The sequence below is a fragment of the Ixodes scapularis genome, unplaced genomic scaffold (assembly GCF_016920785.2).
Source record: "Ixodes scapularis isolate PalLabHiFi unplaced genomic scaffold, ASM1692078v2 PGA_scaffold2__306_contigs__length_199485367, whole genome shotgun sequence".
NCBI lineage: Eukaryota > Metazoa > Arthropoda > Arachnida > Ixodida > Ixodidae > Ixodes > Ixodes scapularis.
The window spans coordinates 94,306,859-94,330,709 of NW_024609857.1; the positions used below are offsets into that span (position 1 = coordinate 94,306,859).

At 46.7% G+C, this 23,851-nt stretch overlaps 1 protein-coding gene across 1 annotated transcript in view; it reads left to right on the top strand.

Annotated features, from left to right (window-relative positions):
• LOC8025353 (E3 ubiquitin-protein ligase SHPRH) overlaps positions 1–23,851 on the top strand; it is a 62,570-nt gene that overhangs the window by 23,704 nt on the left and 15,015 nt on the right. The window contains exons 8-17 of the mRNA XM_042291955.1: positions 1,462–1,665; positions 8,693–8,856; positions 9,424–9,597; positions 13,371–13,453; positions 13,516–13,610; positions 14,236–15,289; positions 17,518–17,691; positions 19,268–19,461; positions 20,085–20,155; positions 20,681–20,854. Coding sequence (XP_042147889.1) covers positions 1,462–1,665; positions 8,693–8,856; positions 9,424–9,597; positions 13,371–13,453; positions 13,516–13,610; positions 14,236–15,289; positions 17,518–17,691; positions 19,268–19,461; positions 20,085–20,155; positions 20,681–20,854 — 2,387 coding nt within the window. The remainder of the gene's footprint in view (positions 1–1,461; positions 1,666–8,692; positions 8,857–9,423; positions 9,598–13,370; positions 13,454–13,515; positions 13,611–14,235; positions 15,290–17,517; positions 17,692–19,267; positions 19,462–20,084; positions 20,156–20,680; positions 20,855–23,851) is intronic.

Sequence of the window (23,851 nt, forward strand, 5' to 3'; positions counted from 1 at the left end):
AGAAACTAAAAATAGGCCTTTATTGAAGCAAAATTGCACTTGATACTAAAACAAAAGAGAGAACAGTTTGTTCTGCGTTGGCGACGAAGGGAGGCTGACCTGAAGTAGCGCACTACCGCTGCTTTTATACAAGCCCTGTATTCAAGGAGGTTCTGAAGGATAACAAACGACAGCAGCTGAGAATGAACTGAAACTTTCCAGGAGAACACCGACTAGGAAAAGAATGAACTGGGCCGACAGGGTTCGAACCCTGTACCCCCGCGTGGCAGCGCACGCTTGTAATTTGTGCCGTGAACTCGGCACTATTCTGTGTGCTTGACTCGAAGGAAGGATAGAAAAACGGAGAGCTCTGCCTGGACTGCTTGACTTGACTGAACTGTGGTGTCAACGACATGATAGAGTATTTCTCCAGCATTTTGAAATCTTAGAAGTTTTCAATCAGTGCCAGAGATTGCCTGAAAGCTGCTCTGCAGCGAAAATTTGTGAAACGAAAAAGCAGCCTAAGCTTTTTGAGTGATACTAGTTCATTTGAATACGGCGTGCAAGATTCCACCAAGTCCTTGCCAAATTAGCCTTAAATATTGCTTGCCTTGTTCTGTTGAGGGCGAATTTATTGAAATCTGGATTTACAGCTTGAGGCTACTGAATTCACTCTAAACACCTGCAAAATGATAGAAAAATGTACTGGCTCGATAATGCTCACAAAGAACACAGAATGTGTCCCGCACAAACCACACTCTGTATGTCGTTTGTGCAAGACTCGTCAATCTTTTAATATTCTGTTTTTATTTCTTTTAATTTTCAAGTGTTTTTGTTTTAGTATTTTATTTTTGTTTTAATATTTTATTTTTCATATTTTGATGAATTTTATTGCAAAATATTATTGTTCTTACTATTTTTGTTCCCTGCCACTTTCGCCAGGACATTTGCATTCAAATAAAAATAATTTATCCTTCCAGACCAGCCATGCTAATAGAATATCCGGCTGTCCCAGGTTCAAACTCCACCAGGGCTTGAACTTTACATACTGTATTTATATAAAATTTTAATGTCTGTAGAGCATGTCACTCATTCGTGATGCTCGTGCATGACAATTTTTCTTGAAGAAAATGCCACATAAAACACAGTCCGTGTTAAAAACAGGAAACATGCAGGCAAGCTGGCGAGTTTTCAGCATTGTAAAAACCTAAAACATGAAAGAAAAAAAAAAAGGACTACACACACGGAAATGTTGCAGAGTTGCGTAAGGTCGGCTGTCCGTGCGCCCAGTCGTTTGCAAATTGTGGCGGTCTGTGAAAGCCGAGTCATTTACAGCATTCGTGCGCGTCAGCCGCATACTATCGGTTACGGAAGGCGATTGTGGCAGCGAGTCTCAGGCTGCCGAGTAGCGGCAGCTTATTCAGACACTTGGGAGGTCGTTCAAAACTCGAGGGGCGCCGACCCGATCTCGCAACCTTCCAGCTCCCGGCGGGCGTTCGCTCAGGAACCCCAAAAAATTCCTGCCCGTCCCGTGCCCCCTGACGGCCCCGGAGTGGTGGCGGGTGGCCCTCGACGAGGCCCAGATGGTCGAGGGCGCCGCCAACAACACCAGCAGGATGGCGCTCAAGCTCTCCGCTGTCAACCGCTGGTGCGTCACCGGGACCCCCATCCAGAAGAGCTTGCAGGGTACGACACCCCCCCGCCCCCTCCCGGAACCATCCGAGACCAGTGGAGGCTTTCTTTGCGCGGCCTCCCCGCAGTAGCGCGTCGTGTCCGCAGCCGCCGCCTGTACCGCGGGAAGTGACTTGTGCTTTCAAATTTTGCTGGTGCTCCAATTAGCATAATACTCTTAGAGATGACCTTTCCCCGAAAGATCACCCACCCCTATTTTTGGCTCGATTCGCTACATATTTTTTAACTACATATTTTTTAAAGACCATAAGATGGCCCACTCTTAGTAAACATAGTGTTTGAATCAACAATGACCTCAGTGCAAATGCGGCTAGCTAGCTGTGGTGTGATATAGGAGAATGTTGCTGACTGGGAAGTAGTCATATATCTCTTCTTCATTGCCCCTCACCACAATAATAAGTTTGTCAGAAGCATGCAACGTAAAAAAAACTTCTTTAAAATTTTTCTTGACTGCACACGGAAATTCAGCCTGCTTTTTATTTTCATCCGATTTGCTCTGAATTTTCGGGTGGGCTATTTTTCTGGATATTAAGGTAGTGGAATGCAGCTCTAGCAATATGCCACTTAGAATAAAAGCCTGCGAACGGCTTTTTCTACCTCCACGTAACGCTATCATACTTGGACGGCATCAGACCGATATTTGGGCCCGAGCCCGACGCTGAACGTCCTTCGACGCGTCGACCTAATGAGGTTCAGCCCAACGCCGATGCAGCACTCGCGTGCAGTCTGCATCCACGCTCAATCTCACCGTGATGACGTTGAAAGGCTAGTGCGCGGGCTTCGATTATTCTAGGTGGTGTTGGCTATAATCGAGACGAGAATGGCGGGGAGGTCCATTGGTTGTCTCGCCTCCAGCACAAGCTTCCTACCTTCGTTGACGTTTCGGCGTCTCGCAAATCTTGGGCGTGCACGCGCAGCCAAAGCACAAACGAACGTGACGAGCGCGTGCCAGGGGCCGGGCATCCGAAGAAGGCACCTTGCTCTTCTCGTGCCGTTGGCGCCCATATGAGCATGCGCGCACACCATGCAGAGCTGTTACTTGACGTCCCAACGAGCTCCTTTCATATGATAGTGTGAAACGTGGGCAAGAACAACGTCATAAGCTTCCGGACCGGAAACGGCCAGAACAAAAGAGGAATGGATTCAATAGTTACATTATTATTTCCAAGCTAGCTTGCCTTTCACGTACTTATCACGGATGCGCATAGTTTTTACAGCAAAGCTGCTAAGGGCTAGCTTCCTTAGTATCGTGTCCGTGGACAAACAAATGTTGGCACAAAAATTCCAGACAGCTACTGCCATCAATGAGTGACGGCGGCAACCGGCTTGCCGGTTGTCGTACTGCCGCCATCACTCATATCGTAAAATCCCAAAAGGACGCCTACCCAAAATGAAGAGATAAATGGTGAAAAACATGGGGTGGGCTATCTTTGGGGATGCCACAGAAAAGCTTTATAAAAATTGATGATAAGCGCCGGGGCACTGCTACAAACCACGTGATGCAGAAACTGATACTGCAGATCGCAGACACGGCAAATTCGCGTTTCACGATGTGATAAACACGCGGAAATTTGCTACAAACTCCTGTGTCACGGGAAAGGGTACGGCAAGAAGCCGACGCAGCAGATTCGCGTTTCACGGTGCGAAGGACTCGCGGAAACCCGCCGAGAACTCGCATCTCACGGGAACGAATACCGTAGATCGCGGATGCATCAGATTCAAGTTTCATGATGCAATAAAGACGCGGGAACTCGCTACAATCTTGCCTGTCACAAAAACCGATATTGTGCGCGCAGATCGCGGACAAAAACACGGGATTACGCAACAAACTCGCATGTCATGGAAACGAATACAGCAGATCGCGGACGCAACAGAATCGCATTTCACGATGCAATATACATGCAGAAACAACTCGCACGTGTTACTTACAGTTAAAAATCGATATTGCGCGCGCAGATCGCGGACAAAAACACGGGAATCCGCTACGAACTTAGGAACGGATATTGCAAATTGCAAACGCAGCAGATTCACATTTCACGATGCAATATACACGCGGAAACAACTCGCGTGTTACGCGAGCTGATATCGCGCTCAGATCGCAGACAAACATGTGGGAACCCGCTATTAACTCGCTTCTCGGACACACCGATACCGCCGATCGCGCCGTTGATGCGCGATTCCCGTCGGACATCGCTTGATGTTCAACGGGAATCGGGGGGGGGTGGGCGATGTTTCGGAATTTTTATGTTACAGATATTGTGCCAAAAAAACGGGATGGGCGATCTAAACAATTCTAAGTGTATACATTGTGGGAACCACGTGTTCCCCGCATCCCTATCTAGGCCTAGCTCAGGCAGGCCGTGGGGCGTCACCACGTGGGGGCGCGTCCCGGATGCGAGGGCGAAGCCGTATTCCCTGGTGGACGGCTTTCTCTCGCCCTTCTCGGGTGATTTGCCTAAGGCACACCCTTCGGGATCATGACTTGGACGCGTCCGCCCCTCCGGGGAGCCACCTACATCCAACCCACACCGGGCGCGTCCATTCCCGCAGGCTATATAAGACGGCCCTAATCCAATGGGCAGGACTCTCGCTGGGGGAGGCTCTGCTCGACGGAGCCTTCATATCCTTATCTGATCCTCCCCCTCCTTGATACTGTCAATAGCGGCAGCGCGGACTCAGACTGGCAATCCTGTGAAAAGAGACAGCTCCGTCATCTGCACCATTGTTGGCCCTCGGGCAAGCGTGTGGCATTGTCGTGAAATAAACACGTCTTTATCCGTACCCAAGGAACCTTCTGTGTTTCTAAGTGGTACCCCTAAAAGGGGAAACCCACATCTGGCGCCCCAACGTGCGGCCTGTCCGGCGATTGCAAACAAAGCAGCACTCTCGCAATGACAGCGAACCAGGCCAATTTCCGGCCAAGAACTTCGTGGACAGAGGAAGAGGCGAATGCCCAAAACCCGATGCCACTCAACGGCTTTGTGGCCACGCCAGCCACGCACGGACACAATGAGCAAGTGTCCTTTCAGCCGAGCTTCCCTAATGGGTATGACTCACAATGCCCGGAATGCAACCGTGGCACTCCTTCTCGGAGCGCGCCAGCCTTCATCGCTGAGCAGGGTTGTAAAAGTTACGTAAAAAATGTACCTAAGATACAGTTACTCTTTTGAAAAGGTACTTAGGTACGCACCTAGGTACTTGCTTAAAGATGTACCTAGGTACAGGTACAGTTACTTTAAAGATACTGTCTTTATTTATCTTCCCCAAATTTGTAAAAATATATTGGAAGTACTAGAGCTTTTAACACTAAGGATACACTAAAAACGAGTTCGATAAATGTGTTTTATTGGCGTCAATGCGATGTCCACATCGGTGTTGAGTCCTTACGCGCCTTGTTCCCACGCTCCAGTTGGTTCACCGAGGCCACAGCTTCCACCGTTTACCATGTCACACCGAAACCGCCAAAACTCACTTATTGACGTTCTTTCCCTCAGAGCCGGTGCTGATGCCGACGGGCCCAGAAGATGTCGGCAGCATAAAGAGACGCATGGGTCGAGTGCATATGCACCTAACCTTCGCGACGACGAGCGAAAGGCTTTAAGCTTCCTCGTTTTATTTTTTCTTTCGTTATTCAGTAGAAAAATGAGTTGTTTTTTTTCTTCTTTCAGAACTTTCTTAGTTTTGATAACTGCAAAATTTAGGTCCGATTTATTGAGTGGAAACTGTATTATATATGCAATGTTACATTGCTTTACGATTGTAATTATAATTTATTTGTAATTATATTTTATATTGTATATATGGCAGAACAGTGCCACCACCAGGTCAAGATACGGACAACAGAAACTGCACACATCATTCAAGTTATCTCCTCCCCTGTATGGTAGTCGGAGGAGCTTCAAGCACGCAATGATGTAGATTTTGGTTCGAGATGAAGGAAGCAGGTCGCTATTTTTCCTAAACGGAGTTCCGAAGCGATTAAATAAATTGGTGTCGCTAGAACGGCATCGCTAATTCACCGTTCGCTCAAATGAACACCTACATTCACTAAAGCGTGTCGTTCGATGAAACATCATAGGCGGGGCTTCGTTTGCTGAAACGTTGTTTGATCAAGTCAGGGCCTCCAATGCCGTACCCAACTCAATGTTAATCACGGCGCATGGTAGTGGGTTAATACTTCAAGGTTTATAGTTTCTACCATTTTGACGAAGTGAATAGAAAAGTACCTGTAAAAAGTAGCTTCACTTAGTTACAAGTTACTGGAAAATGTACCTACGATACAAATACAGATAGTACCGAGAAATCAAAGTACCTAGGGTTGTACCTCAGGTACAACAAGAGTACCTTGATACCGATTTCCAGTTACTTGTACCTAGGTATATTACAATCCTGTCGCTGAGCCAAGCCCACCTGTGACTTTCGAAGTCAACACGGGTCGAACGAGACAAGAGACAATGACACAACAGCAGGCAAATGCAGCCTCTTACAGCTTCGATCTCTTAACCTCAGACTGGCCGTCAGCTTCTCCGCACGGAGATAACACTGACGCCGTTTACGAGCCGCAGCACAGCGCAGCTGCTACAGGTGCAACAAACCACTCGGCGGGCCCATACAGAGGGAACAACCCGCCAGCCGCACATGCGGAGAGCGATTCTCACTACAGAGCAAACACGCTTGGCACGTATCACCCCCTGCTAGAAAACGCAGCTCGGGTGATCGAAAGCCTGACGGGCGCACTGCAAACAGCAGTTAGGCCCCCGTTGCCGACACGGCTGCCGGTCAGAATCCCTATCCCGACATACCAAGTGAGTGCGACAGACTTCCTCGAAAACCTGAAAAAGTACCAACAGGCCATGGGAATGTCGGCCACGAGATACTTGAACGCATCTTGCCAATCTCGTTGGTGATCCAAGCGGCACGGTGGCTCTGTCTAACCGGAAGCCAGCTGTCCTCGATCGAGCAGTTCTGCAAGGCATTTCGCCAGGAGTTTCTCCCTGCAGACTACGAATGCAGGATGAGGCGAGAGCTCAAACAACGGACCGAACACCCAGACGAATCACTGTTGGAGTTCGTTAGGGCGATGCAAGAGCTCTTTGAGCTGGCAGAACCCTCAGCGCCCAATGCAGAGCGGGTCGAGCGAGTCATTTGACAAACGCACCCGACTTTTGCGGCGTATCTCCGAGGCAGTCGCTTTCGCGACTTGAACGAACTGGCCTCCGAGGCTCGGCGGATTCAAGGAGACATTCTTGCCGCACGAGCGTATCGTCCCCCACCCCCAGCATCAGCAGCATTCGAGCCGCGCTGCACGTGGAACGGGGACGTGGCGTCCTGAAACAGGAGACACGAAGCCGCCCACTATGCAGACGAGCGAAGTCGAAACACATACGACATATCAGATCGTGCGCTCGACCCATACTCCTATGAACGGCGGGCAGCAGAGACTGCGCCGCAGTTCAACAGGCGAGATCGGACCCCAGCGTTTGCCCCCAGGACGCGGTCCATTGGATTCGGCAATTCTCTCCCAAATGTGAAGAAGGCGGGGGTGAAGCCTGTCGAACGATTGACAGTGGAACGGAGAGCGAACCCAATCTCGGGAATGTATGCGTCCCAGTCGCGGTGCTTTTCGGCAAACGCTGCCAGCATGGGTTTGATGTTTTTGTTACATCGCTCCGTGATGTTTTCCTGTGGGTGGTAGGGTGTGGTTGTTCTGTGCTTGATGCCCAGCGCTTTGCAAGCATCCACAAATACCTCCCCGACAAGGTAGCTTGCTCTATCTGTTAGTAGAGCTTCAACGAACCCGCATTGGGTGAACACCTATATGAGCTTTTCAGTGATTACTCGGGCCGTCAGCTTTCGTAGTGGGAAAAGTTCTACCCATTTGCTGAAGTGGTCAGTGACAACCAATAGATACTGGTGTCCTTTGGGGCTCCTTGGTAAAGGGCCGACCACGTCGCAAGCTGCCAGAGACCATGATTGCTGGCTCGGAGTCGGTTGCATTAGGCCCGGCGGTTTGCCGCCTCTCGGTTTGAAGCTTTGGCAAGAGTGGCACGTGCGGGCATAACGGAAAACGTCCCGTTTCATGCCCGGCCAGGTGGCGGTGCGACATAAATTTGAGTAAGTCTTGGAGCCGCGCGCGTGTCCGCCCAAGTGTGAGTCTTGATAGTAGCGCAAAACTGCGTTTCTCAGACTGCAGGGTACCACTACCTTGAACGCCTCGTCGGAGTCGTTGTCGGAGGGTATGTACCTCAGCAAAAGCCCGTCATTGCTCAGCAGATATGAATCCTCCGTGCCCGCACCAATACCAGATACGTCCCGGCACTTGGCGCCTACTAATATACCAGTAGTGTTGCGCCCGGCGGTCGCACCGCCCGCCTCCACGGCGTCCGACTCTTCCGCGAGTCCGTCGATCACCTTTCGACAAAACGGATCATTCTGCTGGGCTTTCAGAAGCTCTTCTTTGCTGAACACGATTCCCACTGCGCTCACTGCGTCTATGTGGTTCACGTTTTCGTCCGAGGAGGACAGTGGTGCTGCGGTCTGGAAATTTCACCTGAAATTGTCAGAGAAAACCTGGAAAAGTCAGGGAATTTCAAAGTAATAATTTGCTAGACACCGTGTTTACCAAGGGGCAGGGACGGTCGAGGAGGTCTGGGAATCCGTGAGGGTACTCTGGGGAACTCCTGGGAACCCAGTCTGAGAACCCATGGCCTGGCAGTTTTCGTGTGCTTGCAAATGTGTCTTTTGGCCTGTGACTACCAGACCCTTTAGTATGTGTGAATACAGTATTTCGCCGGTATACAAATGTGTACTTAGCACTCTAGTTCAGTCTGGTTCTGGCTGCATTATGTAAAAAGGAAAGATATAAATCAGACTCTATGAAAAAGTGTGGTGGCCCCGGAGCCAGGTGGTTTCAGATTTGATGTTATTGAAAACAAAGTATGATTTTGGAAGCTTTGAGAAAATGAAGAGTGAGATGTGTGATACTGATGCGACATGTTTTGCCGTGTTCGTACCTCCCCAGATTTGTACGGCCTGTTTCTGTTCCTGGGAGAAGAACCGTACGACAGTGAATTTTGGTGGAAGGAACTGCTGTTGATTCCATACTGCAATGGTAATACAGAGCCGCTGGTCTCCTTGCTTTCGAGCTGCTTCAAACGAACCATAAAATGGAATGTCTTGGAACAGGTGGGCATGCTGGGATCTTGCACTTCCTGGCTGTCGCATGCTAATGACTTTAACCCTCTAAACTCGTAAATAGCTGCTAATGTGTTACTAAAAAGTCTTAAAAACTAATTGCTCGTCCTAGCAGTAATAGTTTTTGTAGTGTTAGTACGATGTTTTAAAATACATTCTTAATAACTTTTTTTCACTTTTTTTTTTTCGTGTACACATTCAGTCATGTTTGGACCCATAGTCAAACAGTTATTTTACATTGGGGAAAAGTTGGCTGACAGATGGACTTAAATGTTTAGCTTGATAACATTTTGTACAGGCAAGAGCCTGCCATTGGGAACTATGAAGTTGAGCTTTCCATCCTCATTGCTGGAAAGCTTCTGATGCACCAGTACATTTATACCTTGAGAACTTGAATGAAGGTTTGTGTTGTTTGTACGCATTGTTGATCATTTACCAAAAGTTTTGTCAGTGACACTTGTTAGGGTGTTTTGACCGCAACATCTGAAGCTGTGCAGTATGACAAACAATGAGCTCACTCCCTGCAAAATCAAATCCATTTCTCACTCGTGTCCCTAGATTGGCGTTCCCCCTCAAGAGAGCCACTTTCATTCATTGCATTTCTGTCCCGTGGAAGAAGTGTTCTACAAAAGGGAGGCTGAAAAATGTGCCTCTGCATTCCTGGAACAAGTTCGGAAGTTTCCAGATCACAGTGTCAAGGTTGAGAAGCTGGACAGACACTCGGTCGGATTGGTGAGTGGACTAGTTTGCCGACTTCATGTCTGCCTAAAAACATGGGACCTGGTTTGAACGAACCGGGCAGTTTTAGTGTTGTCCTACGGAATTTTGAAGTAAAAGGGTTCAGACCCGCAGAGGAATGTTTATTGGAAGCTGAAGTTTAACTGAACAAACACGTTTCGGAATGCTTCTTTCATTTTTAAGTAACTAAAATAAAAAAATGCCATTTCAAGGGGCTAATAAACAATTCTTAAATTTTTCATAAATATAGAAGAATATACATTTTAACCAAACCGAGATACTTGCATTCTACACATTCCAAAGTATATCCATGCCAAATTTGGTTGTGATAGAATAATATTCGGAACAAAAATACAGTCGAGCCCGGTTATATCACATTCGGGTATTCGAATTATTGTTTATATCAAACAGTTCGAACATCCCCTTGAAATTCTCATGTAATAGTATAGGATTACTGTCTTTTTGCATCCAACTCCCTTGGCGGGGACACTCGATATAGCAAAGGAAGCCCGGGGCAGCCCGCCCATTGCTTTTTCGTTGCTTTTTCGGCGATCCGATTGTGCCGGTGGCAAGCACATCGCTTGCGTTGCATGGCTGGCAGACCGCCAAGCCAGCATACAGGCGGGAAGATATGCAGGGAAAGAGCAGTTGTGGGAAAAGCGAGACAATGAACTGTAAGAAAAGAAAGTGGAGGATGGCAAAAGCAAGGGGAAGGACATGTGCATGCGCGTAGGGAAAGTGGGGAGTGTTTCGCTGTTGGAACGGTAGCCTGTTCCCTTTCCCCGAACACCGCTGATGCTGCGCGACTCCCTAGCCCCAAAATAAATTAAGCAAAAAAAAAGTCCGGCAAGTTGAGTGTGTCAACAAAAATGGTTATGCAATCAAACTTTGAACACCTTATCTACCTTTTTCTTTTGTCGTTATTGCTTTGCCCGTGTTTGTTTTCTTTTTGCCTTTCTTTTTTGCTGCTTGCATTTAGCGAGCTTTCTTTTTTGTTGCTTGCTTAACTTTTTTTTATGGATCAAGAGATTTCTTTTTGTCTCGCTTTTCCGTTTTTATTTTATTTATTATTTTTGTGTTTTGTCGCTTATGCTGTGTGGAGGTTCCGGCCAGGCGCGCATCTAAGCGCGGCGGTGTTTGCGGTCTCTGCCAACTACGCTGTACTGTATGTAGCGGCTCTTGGATGCTCTATTTGGTAAGCTCCCATTTGCCGCGACCTTTGATATTAGCAGAGACGCCAGGAAATTTGAACTCGAGCTTACCCGTAATATCCCGAGTCATCGCCCACCCCCCAACCGCCTGAAATTCATTAAAAAAGTGGGGTGGGCCATGTCTCGGTGGGTGAGCACAAACACTTGAAAAAAAGCGGAAAAAACCGCCTATTTTTCTTTGCGTATCTAGCGCTGATGCAAAAGAGATACATCAAACTCAAAACTCGATTTAGTTTCATTGTTTTATAGAAAAAAAAATGCTCACGAAAGAATATTTTACTATAGGGTGTTTTCACTGACGTAATTTCGTCCACCATTTTGTTGTTGCGATCTGTCTGGCGTGTGCCAAACTTGAGCATTTCAATGATTTACATGCCTTCTCAAATGCGTAGAGCACCGATGACATCATTTCAACCGGTTACGATGTAATCCTTCAATGTAGTAAATTTGTTTGAATAACCAAACTAACAACAAAATGGCGGATTGACATGTGCAAACAACCTATATGCGTTGCTTGCATACGCGCTAGAAACACCGCCGATCTGCATATAGCACGAACGTTTGTTCCGTAAAAGAATGTCACCACTATGTTCTCCTAGTTAGTAGAAAAAAAGAAAGAAAAGTCTACAAGAAAATAGAAAAACCGACCAGGCGCAACGAGCGAGCGAGCGAGCGGACCAAAGAAGCGACCAAGAGCAATGCTGGGAAAGCGGGAAAGCCGGCGGTCGCGTTGGCAAATACTTTGGCGTCGGGCCAAGTCGGGCGCCTTGTCAATTGCAAGCTCTTGCGCAACTTTCTTGTTTGGTGCTTACATACGTGCGTCCGTGCACGGCGGGCTATCAATGGACGGTTGGGACGCTCTGCAAACGTCTGTGTAGGACGTTCCAACAAAGCTTTATTTACGCTTTGGCTTTGCCTAAAATATTGCACAACAGCGGTCGCGACGGGCGGGAAGAAGGAGCGGGTTCGCGGTGACCTTACTTCGGCGGAGACAGACTTTGACCTAACACTCCGCGGTTACGTTAACAAACTCTTATTTTGTTATCTCCATCGTTTTCTTTTCGCACGGATACACGACCACTTTGGGGCCGCTCACGGAGGAAATGCGTAAACAAAAAGAAGTGTCTTTCCCTCCTTCGTTTTACTTTGTCACGGACGTCCTCCAACTGTAAGGTCCGCGGCCGCGTCATTCGGGTAGGATGAGTGTTCGCGGATCGCAGAGTCCGCGCTGGGGTATTTGAAGGGGTGGGCGATGACTCGGTGTTTTTTCGGAAATCGATATTGGCCCAAAAAATGGGGTGGGCGATGGCTCGGGGATGGGCGATGACTCGGGATATTACGGTAATTTAACATATTTTTGTATATCAAATTATTGATATATCAAACTATTTTACAATCCCCTTTGAATTCGATATATCCGGGTTCGACTGTAGACCATATGCAAAATATAGCGTGCCGAGTACTATGTTTGCCATCTTGGTAACGGCGAGAAAACGAAACCAGTGATTCAACCGGCAAAGACACCATGTAAACAAGCAACTGCGCTTCGTGCTAGAGATGTGATGCCAACGCATTGCTGCGTTCCACTGCGGATGCAGTGATAATTTTTCGATTTGTGCATGACGTAAGTGCAAACGTGAACAGGGTTCATAGTTTTTTCTTATTTTTATTTGTTGCTTGAGATGCAGCTTTTGACAAAAACAATCGGTGACAATTCGAAGAAACTTGCGGACGTTATCGCGTGGCATGAAGCTATTTACAACTATTGAACTGGGCCCTAATCTTTTGAGAAAGTTGTACCAAATTTGTTTCTGAACTTTTTTTTTTTTTTGATGCCCGTCGTAGTGTTTGTTTGCGTTTTTCTTGATGTGCAAGCAGCTCAATGTATGCGGACAAGACCAAGGCTGTTAAGCAAGGCAAAAGGATGACAGTTTTAATAATCTACACCACAAACCATAATTGAAGATGTATATGGCTAAGTAGCTAGATTTAAAGCTAGAATTCCCAAAGTAGCTAAATTCAGGGCTAGATTAAAAAAAAAAGAAGGAAAGCCAAATAATTTGGAGGCAGTCACAAACTGTCCGCTCCAAAAATTCTGCCGCCCTAGGCAGCTGCCAACTCTGCCTATTGGTAAGTCCGCCCTGGCAATATCGCAGACCCAAAAGTGCTCATGGGCCGAAAATGTTACTTACCCGTTTTGAGTTTAGTCCGTGAGGATGACTCTTACAGCTAGTGCGTGAGGGAAACCTTGGAACTCTAAATGGAAACGAGTTAGGTTTTTTTTCTGACACCAGAATCCATACCTGTTTTATCAGCAAAGTAGACTGCTTAGGTGGCAGGTTTCGGAAGTAACACTCAGGACAACAGATGCAACAGATGGGAGATTAATGCACATATTCCACGGGAGTATAACGGGACCGGCTCCTGCGAACGTTAGAGCAGGTAAAGTGTATCAAACTGTAACTTATCTATGGGGTCATACTGTAAATTTAACGTAGCATGATGTCATCTCGACAGCAGCGGTGTTAACACCTTAACGAGGCCTTGTATCTCCAGCTCTTGCAGCCCCTGAAGCGCTTACGCCAGGCATGCTGCCATCCTCAAGCAGTCCGAGGAAGTTGCCTGCCCATGAGGACCGAGTATGTTGTCCATTTCGAACCGAGCATGTGGCTGGGAACTTATGAGTCGAGTGTGGTTTCAGCACCATGACCATGGAGGAGCTTTTGACGTCTCTCATCAAGAAGACGACCGTGGAATGTGAGGAGGCACATCGACGCATGATATCTGCCATGAATGGTGACTCATTTTCATTTCAGAGATTTTCCAAGGGGAATCTGGTGGCTGGGCGCGTTAATGCACCGGGGCTCAGTAACATGGGGTTGAAAACATGTATAGTACTGTAGACTCTCATTAATTCAATCTCCAGGAAGTCACAAGTTTTGTTTGAATTATCAGAAATTCATCTAAATATGATGCAAAATAAAATTATGATTTGCCATGAGTGGCTACACATGCAAAGCAGATATTTGGTGATTTCCTCTACATAGGCCCACTGATCATAAGCAAGTATGCCACATATAAAATATTTGTGAAATGTATGACATAAGTTTATTTATCCCTCAAAAATTTTGTTTATCGTGAACTGTTTGGGCAGCACTTGACAACTCAAGACAAAATTAAGTTTGTTCATCAGGCCAAGAAGTTCTCTAATGTGGACTATTAAGTAGGGGATACATGAGCAACAAAAACAAACACTGCGCGGCAGTTTTTATAGGAACTTGCGCGGACGCTTTCACGGCGACCTATGCCATGCCGCCACATCACAGCATCCACGCAAGTTGTTATAGAAATTTCTGCATGGTGCTTATTTTAATGCTCATTGAAGCCACATATCTAATTGAGCATTATATTTCTTCCTCAGGCATTGCTGGAATCTACATAATCCAAGATATGCTCAAAGAAGCAGCCAACATCTACAGAGAGGTGCTGTGGTCTGCAAAAGACCACAGCAAAAACATTAAGACGGACAGGCTGCAACAACTGCATGCTCTGCACAACTTGGCACAGCTTCTGGATGCGTGCAAGGTTCCATCCAGCGCCATGACATATCCAGACAAGCCCTCGCTCGGTTGCGAGAACAGAATTGTGAATGGAACGCCTCCAGATGCTTGCAATACATCTTTTTATAGACTGCCAGAACAGAAGCACGATGAAAGTACAGGACAGTACCCTAAAGTAAACATAGTACAAACTGAGGCTAACTGCCCGGAAATGCAAACCGTCTCTCCAGCACCGATAGGTGCTCCAGATATTTGCGGTGATGGCTTGGAAACAAAGTTTCAAGCAGTCTCGAAGAAAGAGGTGTCTTGTACCAAAGACCTGTCGACGGCAGACGCAATAATTAATGTGACTCCAGCCGCTTCTGACAAGACCTCAGCAGAAACGTCTGAGCCAGACCTGAGAAAAGATGAGGCAGACACAACTTTGAAGCTACCAGTTGACAGGACTCCCAACAACAGCTTGGAACTTTTACTGGGCGACACGGATCGTCCACATTCCAGTAAACTCGTAGATGCTAACGTGTCCCGTGTGGAGGGAGTTCGACAAATGGGAACGCCTGCTCTCCTAGTATCTAGACTTACGCAGGGAAGCACCCCAATGCCTGCATTTCGGAAAATCTCGTACATTCCACAAGCTCCAAATGATGACAAACTGGAGGAGGAAGCATTGAAGTTGAAAGAGTCATACCTCGAAGGCTACATTACAAGGACGACCACGGCAAAGGAGCAGATGCTGCAAGCTGTCCAGGTAGTCCAAGAAAATACGAAAAAATTTACCTTGCCCAAGAGCAAGCCCTGGTGGAACACACTACTAAATGCAAGCGTGGAAAAATGCTTGGATATGTGGCTAGTGTCGAAGGTTAACACCGACCTCGAGACGCAGAAGTCTGCTGTGGCACCTTCGTTTTCTGGCCAGTAAGTTTTTTTGGAACTGCTATGTTTTTTGAGTAGGCTGTAACTCTTTTACATAAAATTGACTGAATATTTTGTCAATATTGCACGAGCTTTTTGTACACAATGTATTCATTGCATTGTGTTTATATGGTCAATTTGTCATTCTTATCTTCTTCAGAATCAATTTCTGGAGCAAAGCAAATTTAAGAAGGTTTCTCCCAGGCTCATTTAGAACTACCGTAATATCCAGAGAGATAGCCCACCTGAAATCGAAAGCAAACTGGGTGAAAATAAGCAATGGGCTAGCAATCGGTGTGCAATAAGTAAAAGTTGAAAACATTCTAGTTAGATTTAGTGACCTGCAAAACTTGTGTGATTGCAGGATGAACCGAAGACGACTGTCCTTCCCAGTCAGCAGTGTTCGCTTATCTCCCGCCTTGGTTAAGTAACACTGTTTTTGCCAAGTCACCATTGGCCAGGGCCCTGCAATTAATAGAAGAATTGGGGTGTGTGTATGTTTATACAGCCTAGAACTTAGCCTGCCTCAATGGGCAACTTGTGTCCTAGCTGTAGATGAGCAATTTAGCCAGTGCAGTATACAGCCGCTAGCCTGGGGTCTTTAACAGGCACCACGCAGTAGTGATACACGACTGCACGCCGGTACGATGCTCATCCAGATCGAAACGGGCAGGGGTGGAGATTGAATCCAGTATCTTTGGGTTCTGCAGCACGAGCCTTCGCTCCACGTGCTCCGAGGTGGTGTGCGCTAGCCCACTCAGCCACCGATCCCCCCTGCAATTACTAGAAGTGGGTTATCTTTCGGTGTTTCTGAAAAAAATAGCAAATCGTGCCGAAAATAGGGGTGGGTCATCCTTCAAGAGTGGGGCATCTCTCAGGATATTACAGTATGGAATAGAACCTGTAGCAATAATATGGATATACTGAAGTGAAGTTAAACTATTATACTTGTACAGGCATTTGAGGCACTGACATACTGAAGAACTGATGTAGGGAAACAATTTTCTAGAAAACAGCTACTTTACTATAGAAAGGTTTCGCTGTACAGTCGCCGACTGATTTTTCGGACGCCGAGAATTCGGACTTGTCCGATATTTCGGACCTGAAGGAGGGATCGTCGCAAGCGATCAGCGGGGAACACCACCAAGAAATCGCTATTTTAAATTCTATGTTGGCTGCACATGGATTGGCTTGGTTTGGCAGCACTACTTCCGTACTACTAAGTCCTACTGCTAGGTGATGCTATATTTTTTTTATAGCTGAGCCTCATTATCATTATTATTATTACAATTTTGCTTCGTTCATTCGCCATTGCAGTTGTGGACTTGTGCCTTTCATCTCTTCTCGGTGAATTGGGTTTTCGGACTGCACTGGCTTGGACGTCACTAGGGTCAGCAGCACCCAGGGCAATGGCCCGCCGCAACGATCTCTCCCGTTTCCTCCGCTGCACCCAAGGCAATCTGCCCTCCTCCCTCCCCCCCCTTCCTCCTTCCGTAGTGGCACCACTGCTTGGACGTCATGGCCCCATCTGTTCTTCCACTGCCGCGAAGTGTCGCCAAGGGGTGCAGAAAGTACTCAGCCAAAACGCTAGAAAAGAAGGCAACGATTCTCAAGCTAACGTTGAGAGCAAGTCATCTGCTTCTTGCACAGGAGTTATGATGATGTCACAACGACGTGGAGCTCTGATTGGCTTTGATTGAAGGGGTAGTGGGTGGACCTCAATGTTCAATGTCATCAGGTCTACCCACTATTTTTTCAATCGGACAATAAGAGCTCAGCATTCTGACATCATTGCAGCCCCTGTACAAGAAGCAGACGAAATTGCACTCCGGATAGAAAGTGGCGGAACGCAAACAGAGGCGTACCCTGAAGCAAGGCACTATTGACGGGTTTTTTAAGCCCGCTTAGACGTAATGAAGGCAAGTTTATGAATCTGCTAATTTTTCGAACTGCTCTATTATTCAGGCATTTTTTCGGTCCCTGCAAAGCCCGAAAAATTGGTCGGCGACTGTAGTTTCAATATACATGTGTCCCAAGTTGGTTTGGATGATTACACTTGGTTAAGCGTACTTTTTAGCTGGCCCCATGTTAACAGAGAAGGACATTTTCTCATCTGATCACTAACTAATGGGTGTTTACCATATCTTGCAGGGTTCCAAGATTGCAAAACCAGTCACTATTCTGCATAGCATTGTACCCTAACATTTTTTTCCAAAATATTTTATCCTCAGGCTAACCAGTGTGACTGGCCTGCAGTACATCATCGAGACCCAGCTGATGCAGCTGCATAGTGCCAGGGAGGCCCTCCTGCACACCGTGGGAGACCTGTCTGCAGAGCCTTCCACCGAGGAGGTGACTGCTGCCGTGGAGTGCCACCTCAGGCCCAGCAGGAAGAAGCGGGACAAGTGAGGCCCCTGTTTTTCTTCTTCCTGCCAGGGGTCAGCACTATCGCCAAAAGCTATGGGCTTTTGACCAGACAAAACAGACTTGATTGTTCATGTCATATCACGGTACGAAGAGATGGCTACGTAGATATAGTGGTAAATTCGAAGATTTTAAGATTTTTAACTGCAAGTGCAACTATGCACTTGCAGCCATTACGAGAGCGGCTTGGCTTGGCTTGACTTGGCCTGGCCGCATGGTGGCAAGAGAAAATTGGCTTGGTGGCTAGCTAAGTTGGACGCAGTTCGATACTCGCAGAGCCGGAAACTGGAGGTGCGTTCATTATGCGAAGGGAAAAAACAAAGTCTAAATATTGATGCCCATTGTGGGGGGTGTGTTCACTATGTAAGTGCATTCATTATGTGAGTGAATACGGTATTGCATATATTTTTTAATTGGTGAGAGGTGGAAGAACTGATCTCATGTCACCATGCAAACAAAGATATTGTTATTTGGATTCAAAAGTGGAATGATTACCATGTGATAAGCAGTATATAATTTGTTTAGAGTGATGGGATGTGGAAAAATTGCATTGTAGTAAAAACCAGGGAAATGCCTCGCTCTTTCCCATGGCACTTCAGTTTTGTACCCATCTGGTAAATTATTTGCTGTTCACAATGTTAAGGTTACGAGGACAAAAATGCAGGGTTTCATTTTTTACGGTTTTTGAGAGCATTGACTAGCTAGAAATGCAGTAAACCCTTGTTAACTTGAAGTCATAAGAACTAGAAAAAAATTTGAGAAAGCAGAGTTTTGAGATAAGCAAGGTACCGAATTTTCATTGCACTTGCCGCGCATTGTGCGAATGGAGCACTTCCAACAATCACGCCTATTGGCTTGACACTCGTGCGGTGCCCTGGGGAGAACAAAACAACTGCAACAAAATTTTCAACAAGTAAAATTGATAAGGTGAGATAGCAAAATCGAGAAGAACAAGAAAAAAAGAAAAAAAGACAGATAGAAGAAGAGGAAGAGTGGAAGATAACCTTGAGTGCGAGGGAGAGAGGTACAGCGGCACAAACCACCAAGGTATTGGGAGAAAAAAAATATTAAGACAAGAAACCTCCCTGAGGAGCATGCTGCTAGCGCATTTTTGCGCACTCACAGAATGCTGCACAATTTTGTTTTCTTTTTGGTCTTTGTTTTTGGATTGCTGTTTTTTCCGCAACCAATGTTTAACTTCATTGTTTGCTGTGCCCTTCCTGTTTTTTTTTTGTTTGTTTTTTGTAATATTTGTTATAAAATTTCAGATATACAAGGTCCATCCTGAAAACTTAGATAAGCAATGAGTAAATGCATTGTGCCTACGGGAGTTCATTCCAGAACAAAAAAATCTTTCGACTTAACCGATATTTCGAGATAGCTGAGTTCGAATTAACGAGGGGATACTGTAGTTTCCCAGAAATGTAAGGCTTGTTTAGCTCCAACGTGCCTGTCAAGAACAAAGTTCGAAATCATCTTCAGCTTTTCTAAGATCCAGATTTGTGTACACTTATTCGAAAGTTACGGACACATCAACTGAAGGCCTTCGTGACCCAGGTGCAAGTACTGCACCATCCACGAGATGTTCAACCGGTATGAGAGCCGCCTGTTCTGCTTCACTGAGGGTGCCGCACACGTGGAAGAGCAGAACAAGGAGGATGCACTGCTCGCCTCCCTTCGGCGGGGAAACTGGGGAGACAGCAACCTTGAGAAGATCATCAAGAGCCTCTGCAAGAACGCCGCATTCTGTGGTGAGATGTGAAGCCGCCTGCATTTCAGCGAGGTGCTCTTGTGTACTATAAATTACTTTATGATTGCAGGCTCAATATCTCGCGAATTCGGTGAAGTGTGGGTTCCAGGAACATTTTGTGGGCACAAAATTTTGCGAATTCGAGTGATGTGCCATGTGTTCGGTACAATCATGGTGCAATATATCCGCATTACCAAAGGTTTGCAATATTTTTGAAGTGGTGAAATTCGCAAAAATTAGGTCCTTGCAAAAATTAGGTAATTTGCCGTGTTTCAGCTAGAAGAAAACATGTTTCATTTGGTGGTTGCTAAATTAAATTGAATTATTTTGTGGATACTGTGCTAAACACATAATTAAGAAATTTGGTTCAGATGAGCTCGTGCTTTTTGAAACTTTGTGCAGTGCATCTCTTGACTGAAAGTTTCAAAGGTAATTGTTTAAGCCAAAGGCATGGTAGCGCTTTTTTGGACGAGGACAAAAAAAAGAAAGACAAGACAGACACGAGCGCTGATGCCTTTGCCTACCATGCCTTTGGCAACCCAAGACCAATACCAACTAGCCCAGCATACAGCATTGATAATTGACTAAGTTTGTCATTATTAAAAGTTTTATTTTTTGTTTTAGGTAATAAAGCAGTGTGTGAGGATGGAGCATTGCACATGCAGCTGTTTACTGCCTTCAAGAAAGAGTTTCGGGTGAGCACCTTGTACATACAAATACATACAATTGGCAGGCATGTGGGGTACCCATATACAGCCCTACATCTTTGTTGCACAGAGTTTGCTGTCCTCTTCTTTTCTCCTACCTTCATTTCTTTTACTTCTGCTACCATGTATCCACAATTGCCAACATAATTTATTTTCTCTCTTTTTCTCAATCTGTTGCTCTTCTTGCTCTTGAGTCCCTTCAGTCAAAACGTTTTTGCAGGAACAAGTTTGGCCAGATGACCTGCACCATGCCGCAGAGATTGTGTCAGAAACTGAGCCAATACTATTAGACCCGGCATGCTGTAAAATACCGGGCAAGCACCCACTCAAAATTTAGAAATAATCGCGAAAAAGATGGGGGATGGGCACTTGTCCGGTCATCAATTTTACATATCAATGTACTGCGTCTATTTTCTCAAATCTTACAAATTTGGGAAGGGGCACTTAGTGGGGAATGGGCGGATGCACTGTATTCTGCGGTAGTGTTTACACGTCATTATCTTCAATTCCTAGGCCATGCGGGCTGTGTACATGAGCACCACCGATCTCGTGGCTGCACTCGATGAACTGGAAATGGCCACTTTGCGGCTGGAACTCCAACAGCCTGACAAGATCGTCCACCGCGGCGGTAACAACAAGGACGACGACTCCATTCAGAAGCCCACGAATGTACTTTCGCCGTGGGAAGTAAGCCACTTGCAGAACATATCTGAAACTCTCTCTTTTGGTGTGGGCGTTCACAAAATGCACTGTCGAGAGCAGAGAGCTCGCTAGCCATGGGGCATGGCAAACCTTTTGCTGAATGACTGGAACACCAAGGAGCATGCTCTCCTTGTAGGTGCACATGCTGCACATCTTGGCTTCTGCAGCAGTATTTTTTTAAGCAAATGCCTAATTTTAGTAATTTATTTTGAATCTTTCCTACAGGCAGTGCGAGTTCATGCAGTGCATGAATCTGCAAGCCCAACATGCTCCTTGGAATTTCCGTCAGACCTTTACGGTGCTACTCTGAGGAGACAGATTATATACTGTAACCCCATGTTACGAAGAAGTCAACGGGACAGCAAAAAAAAAAATTATATAAGCGGTAATTCGATAAAAGCGATAGAGTGAAATAAAGAGTGGAAGCAGCCTTGAAGGTAGATGGGAACACTACAACACTCTGACCGTATATTTAATCAAACAGACGTTCGTTATGAACATCTCGTTGCAGCTTTACCGAGTAAAAAGTAATTAAGTGAAATTTGCCGATAATTTCATCCGGGCATCAATTCTCCTTAAACTGCTCCAGACATCGCAAGAACACTGTCACCGCCGCTGCGCTCCACTTTGTTTCAAAGCAGCCATAGGATGTTTCGTGTGTCTGCAGCCGTCGGGGCGAGGCGGGGCGGGGCGTCCTTATGGAATTCCACGGTAGTTTATACAGATATTCAGCCAAAAAAAACAAATGGGCGATTCCTCGAGGAGGGGGGGGCGGGTTCCTTGGCAATTTTTCATCTTCGGGTCGTGAGCGCGCTTTCTCCTATATGAAGTACTTGTCCAGTATGCTTTGCTTGTTCTGCAAACTGGTGGACAGTGTCGAACTGCCGATGCCGGAATGTAGAATTCTTTGGCGATTTCGGACTTGGGCCGGCCACTTTTCTCAACCTCGCAAATGTAAGCGACTTTCGGTAAACACTCCATATCTCCCATAAGATGCACGTGTACGTGTAGTATGCAGAAGTGCGCGCACGTAGGCGCGCGCTTCAGTGGCTCTTGGTGGGATGATTTCTTCTGGGCTTCATCGCTTCCCTTGACCCGATTCCGACAGAAGTTGGGCAGCATTGGCCGCTGGCATTGTGAGTAGCATCAGAACGTTAACGCTGCTCACACTGCTCCCTGCTCGCGTCCCCGCTTAGGCGCATCGGAGTTGGAAGTGGCGCTCTGCCAGCTCTGCGCACTCTTCCCTCTGTCACCCGTTTATTCTGTTTTCCCAGTTTGCCTTGGTGGAGAAGGGGGAGGGAACACAAGGGTCTCCGTGCATCTCCGTGTAGGCTTGCGTGCTTTCGGCACCTTGGCCTTCGTAATAACCCAAGTCGGACGCCGATACACTTCAAATGATCCGGTTAAAAATGCATGCATTTCGGTCGGGACCATGTTGAACTTTGATAAAAGCGATACAGTAAAACCTCGTTAAGACGTAGTTGACGGGAATGCGGATAAAGTATGCACAAAGCGGTAATAAGGCCTAAGGGAAAATGACAAATACACACAACTTACCTGTCAGAAAATGAAACCAGAGACATTTCTTAAAAGAACCCAAAACACAGCTATTTTATTTTACTCTGGGCAACAAAATTCAGTAGTTGCTGTTTAGCGCTGTGCCGGCCTTGCAGCGCAAAAACGCGTCTTCGATCTGGTTGAAATCACGAGCCAACTCCTTCATTAGGCCTTTCTTCAGGGCAAACAGGTGTAGGACATTCAATGCCCGCGCCGTTTCTGCGACTGTCGGACATAACGTGTCTGCCATCCCGACGTTGTCGTCGTCTTCATCGCTTAGGCTACAGGAGGACACTTGGGGAGCAACGGAGGCAACAATGTCATTGCCGGTCCAGTCCTGTGACGCAGCTGCGTCAATGTCTACATCTCAAAAAACGTCAAACTGTACACGTTCTGCAGCACCCTCCCGTTCCAAGACCTCCGGGCAGGCGGGGCGGGGCGGGGCGGGGCGGGGCGGGGCGGGGCGGGGCGGGGCGGGGCGGGGCGGGGCGTCCTTATGGAATTCCACGGTAGTTTATGCAGATATTCAGCCAAAAAAAAAAACAAATGGGCGATTCCTTGAGGGGGGGGGGGGGGGGGGGACGTCCTTATGGAATTTCACGGTAGTTTGTTGAAAGGTCAGTCTTCCCGAGATACATTGCACTTCACACCTAAGCAAAGAATGAAGTGTCAGTTGTGCTTTTTTCGCACCCTTTTAAGTGTTACGTGGCGTATCAAGAAACTAATTTCTTTAATTTTAGAGTCTCATCAGACTCTCAGCAACAAGTTCCTGCAAATTTTGAAGTTGGGCAAGTTAGAGATATAACTTCCTTTTTTCGTGTATGTCAGACAATGCAGTCCTTGAGATGCTCTGCCTATCATCCACAGACCTTTGCAAAAAGAGCTCTGTGGCCTCCGCCATTTTGCAAATCGAGCGACCCCTATCAGCCAGAAATTTCTGCCACCCGCCTGAGCTATGGAAACCTGGTCAGCTCAACGCCCCACCCCCATTGTGCATTTGGAGTTTGCCGGTTTCTCTTGAAAGATTTTACTTTATTTTCCTGTTCAGGGTGCTTACCCTTTGTGTGTTATCTTCCACCTTGAGAACCAGGGAATATCAGGGGCCATAGCCTGCTCAGCCTTCGCAGGAAATGAACGAAGAGAGTAAACGTCAAGCAGCCCGCGACACGGGCCGTTCGACATTCTTCAAGGATTATTCCTCTTGAGATAATCTCCGAAAAGCCTTCCCGGCTATGTTCCGGGTCTTCGCTAGAAATGACTGATAGGGTCGGGTCTGGGGTGTGAGAACAGTATAGACTTGTTTGTTCGTTTGCTTTGATGCTGTGCAAAAAATAAGCGCTCTTCAACATGTGCCCCAAAACATGCTGAATTCCGTCTGATCGTCGTAAAGTGACTATCGTTGACACTGCACATTGAATATGCTGT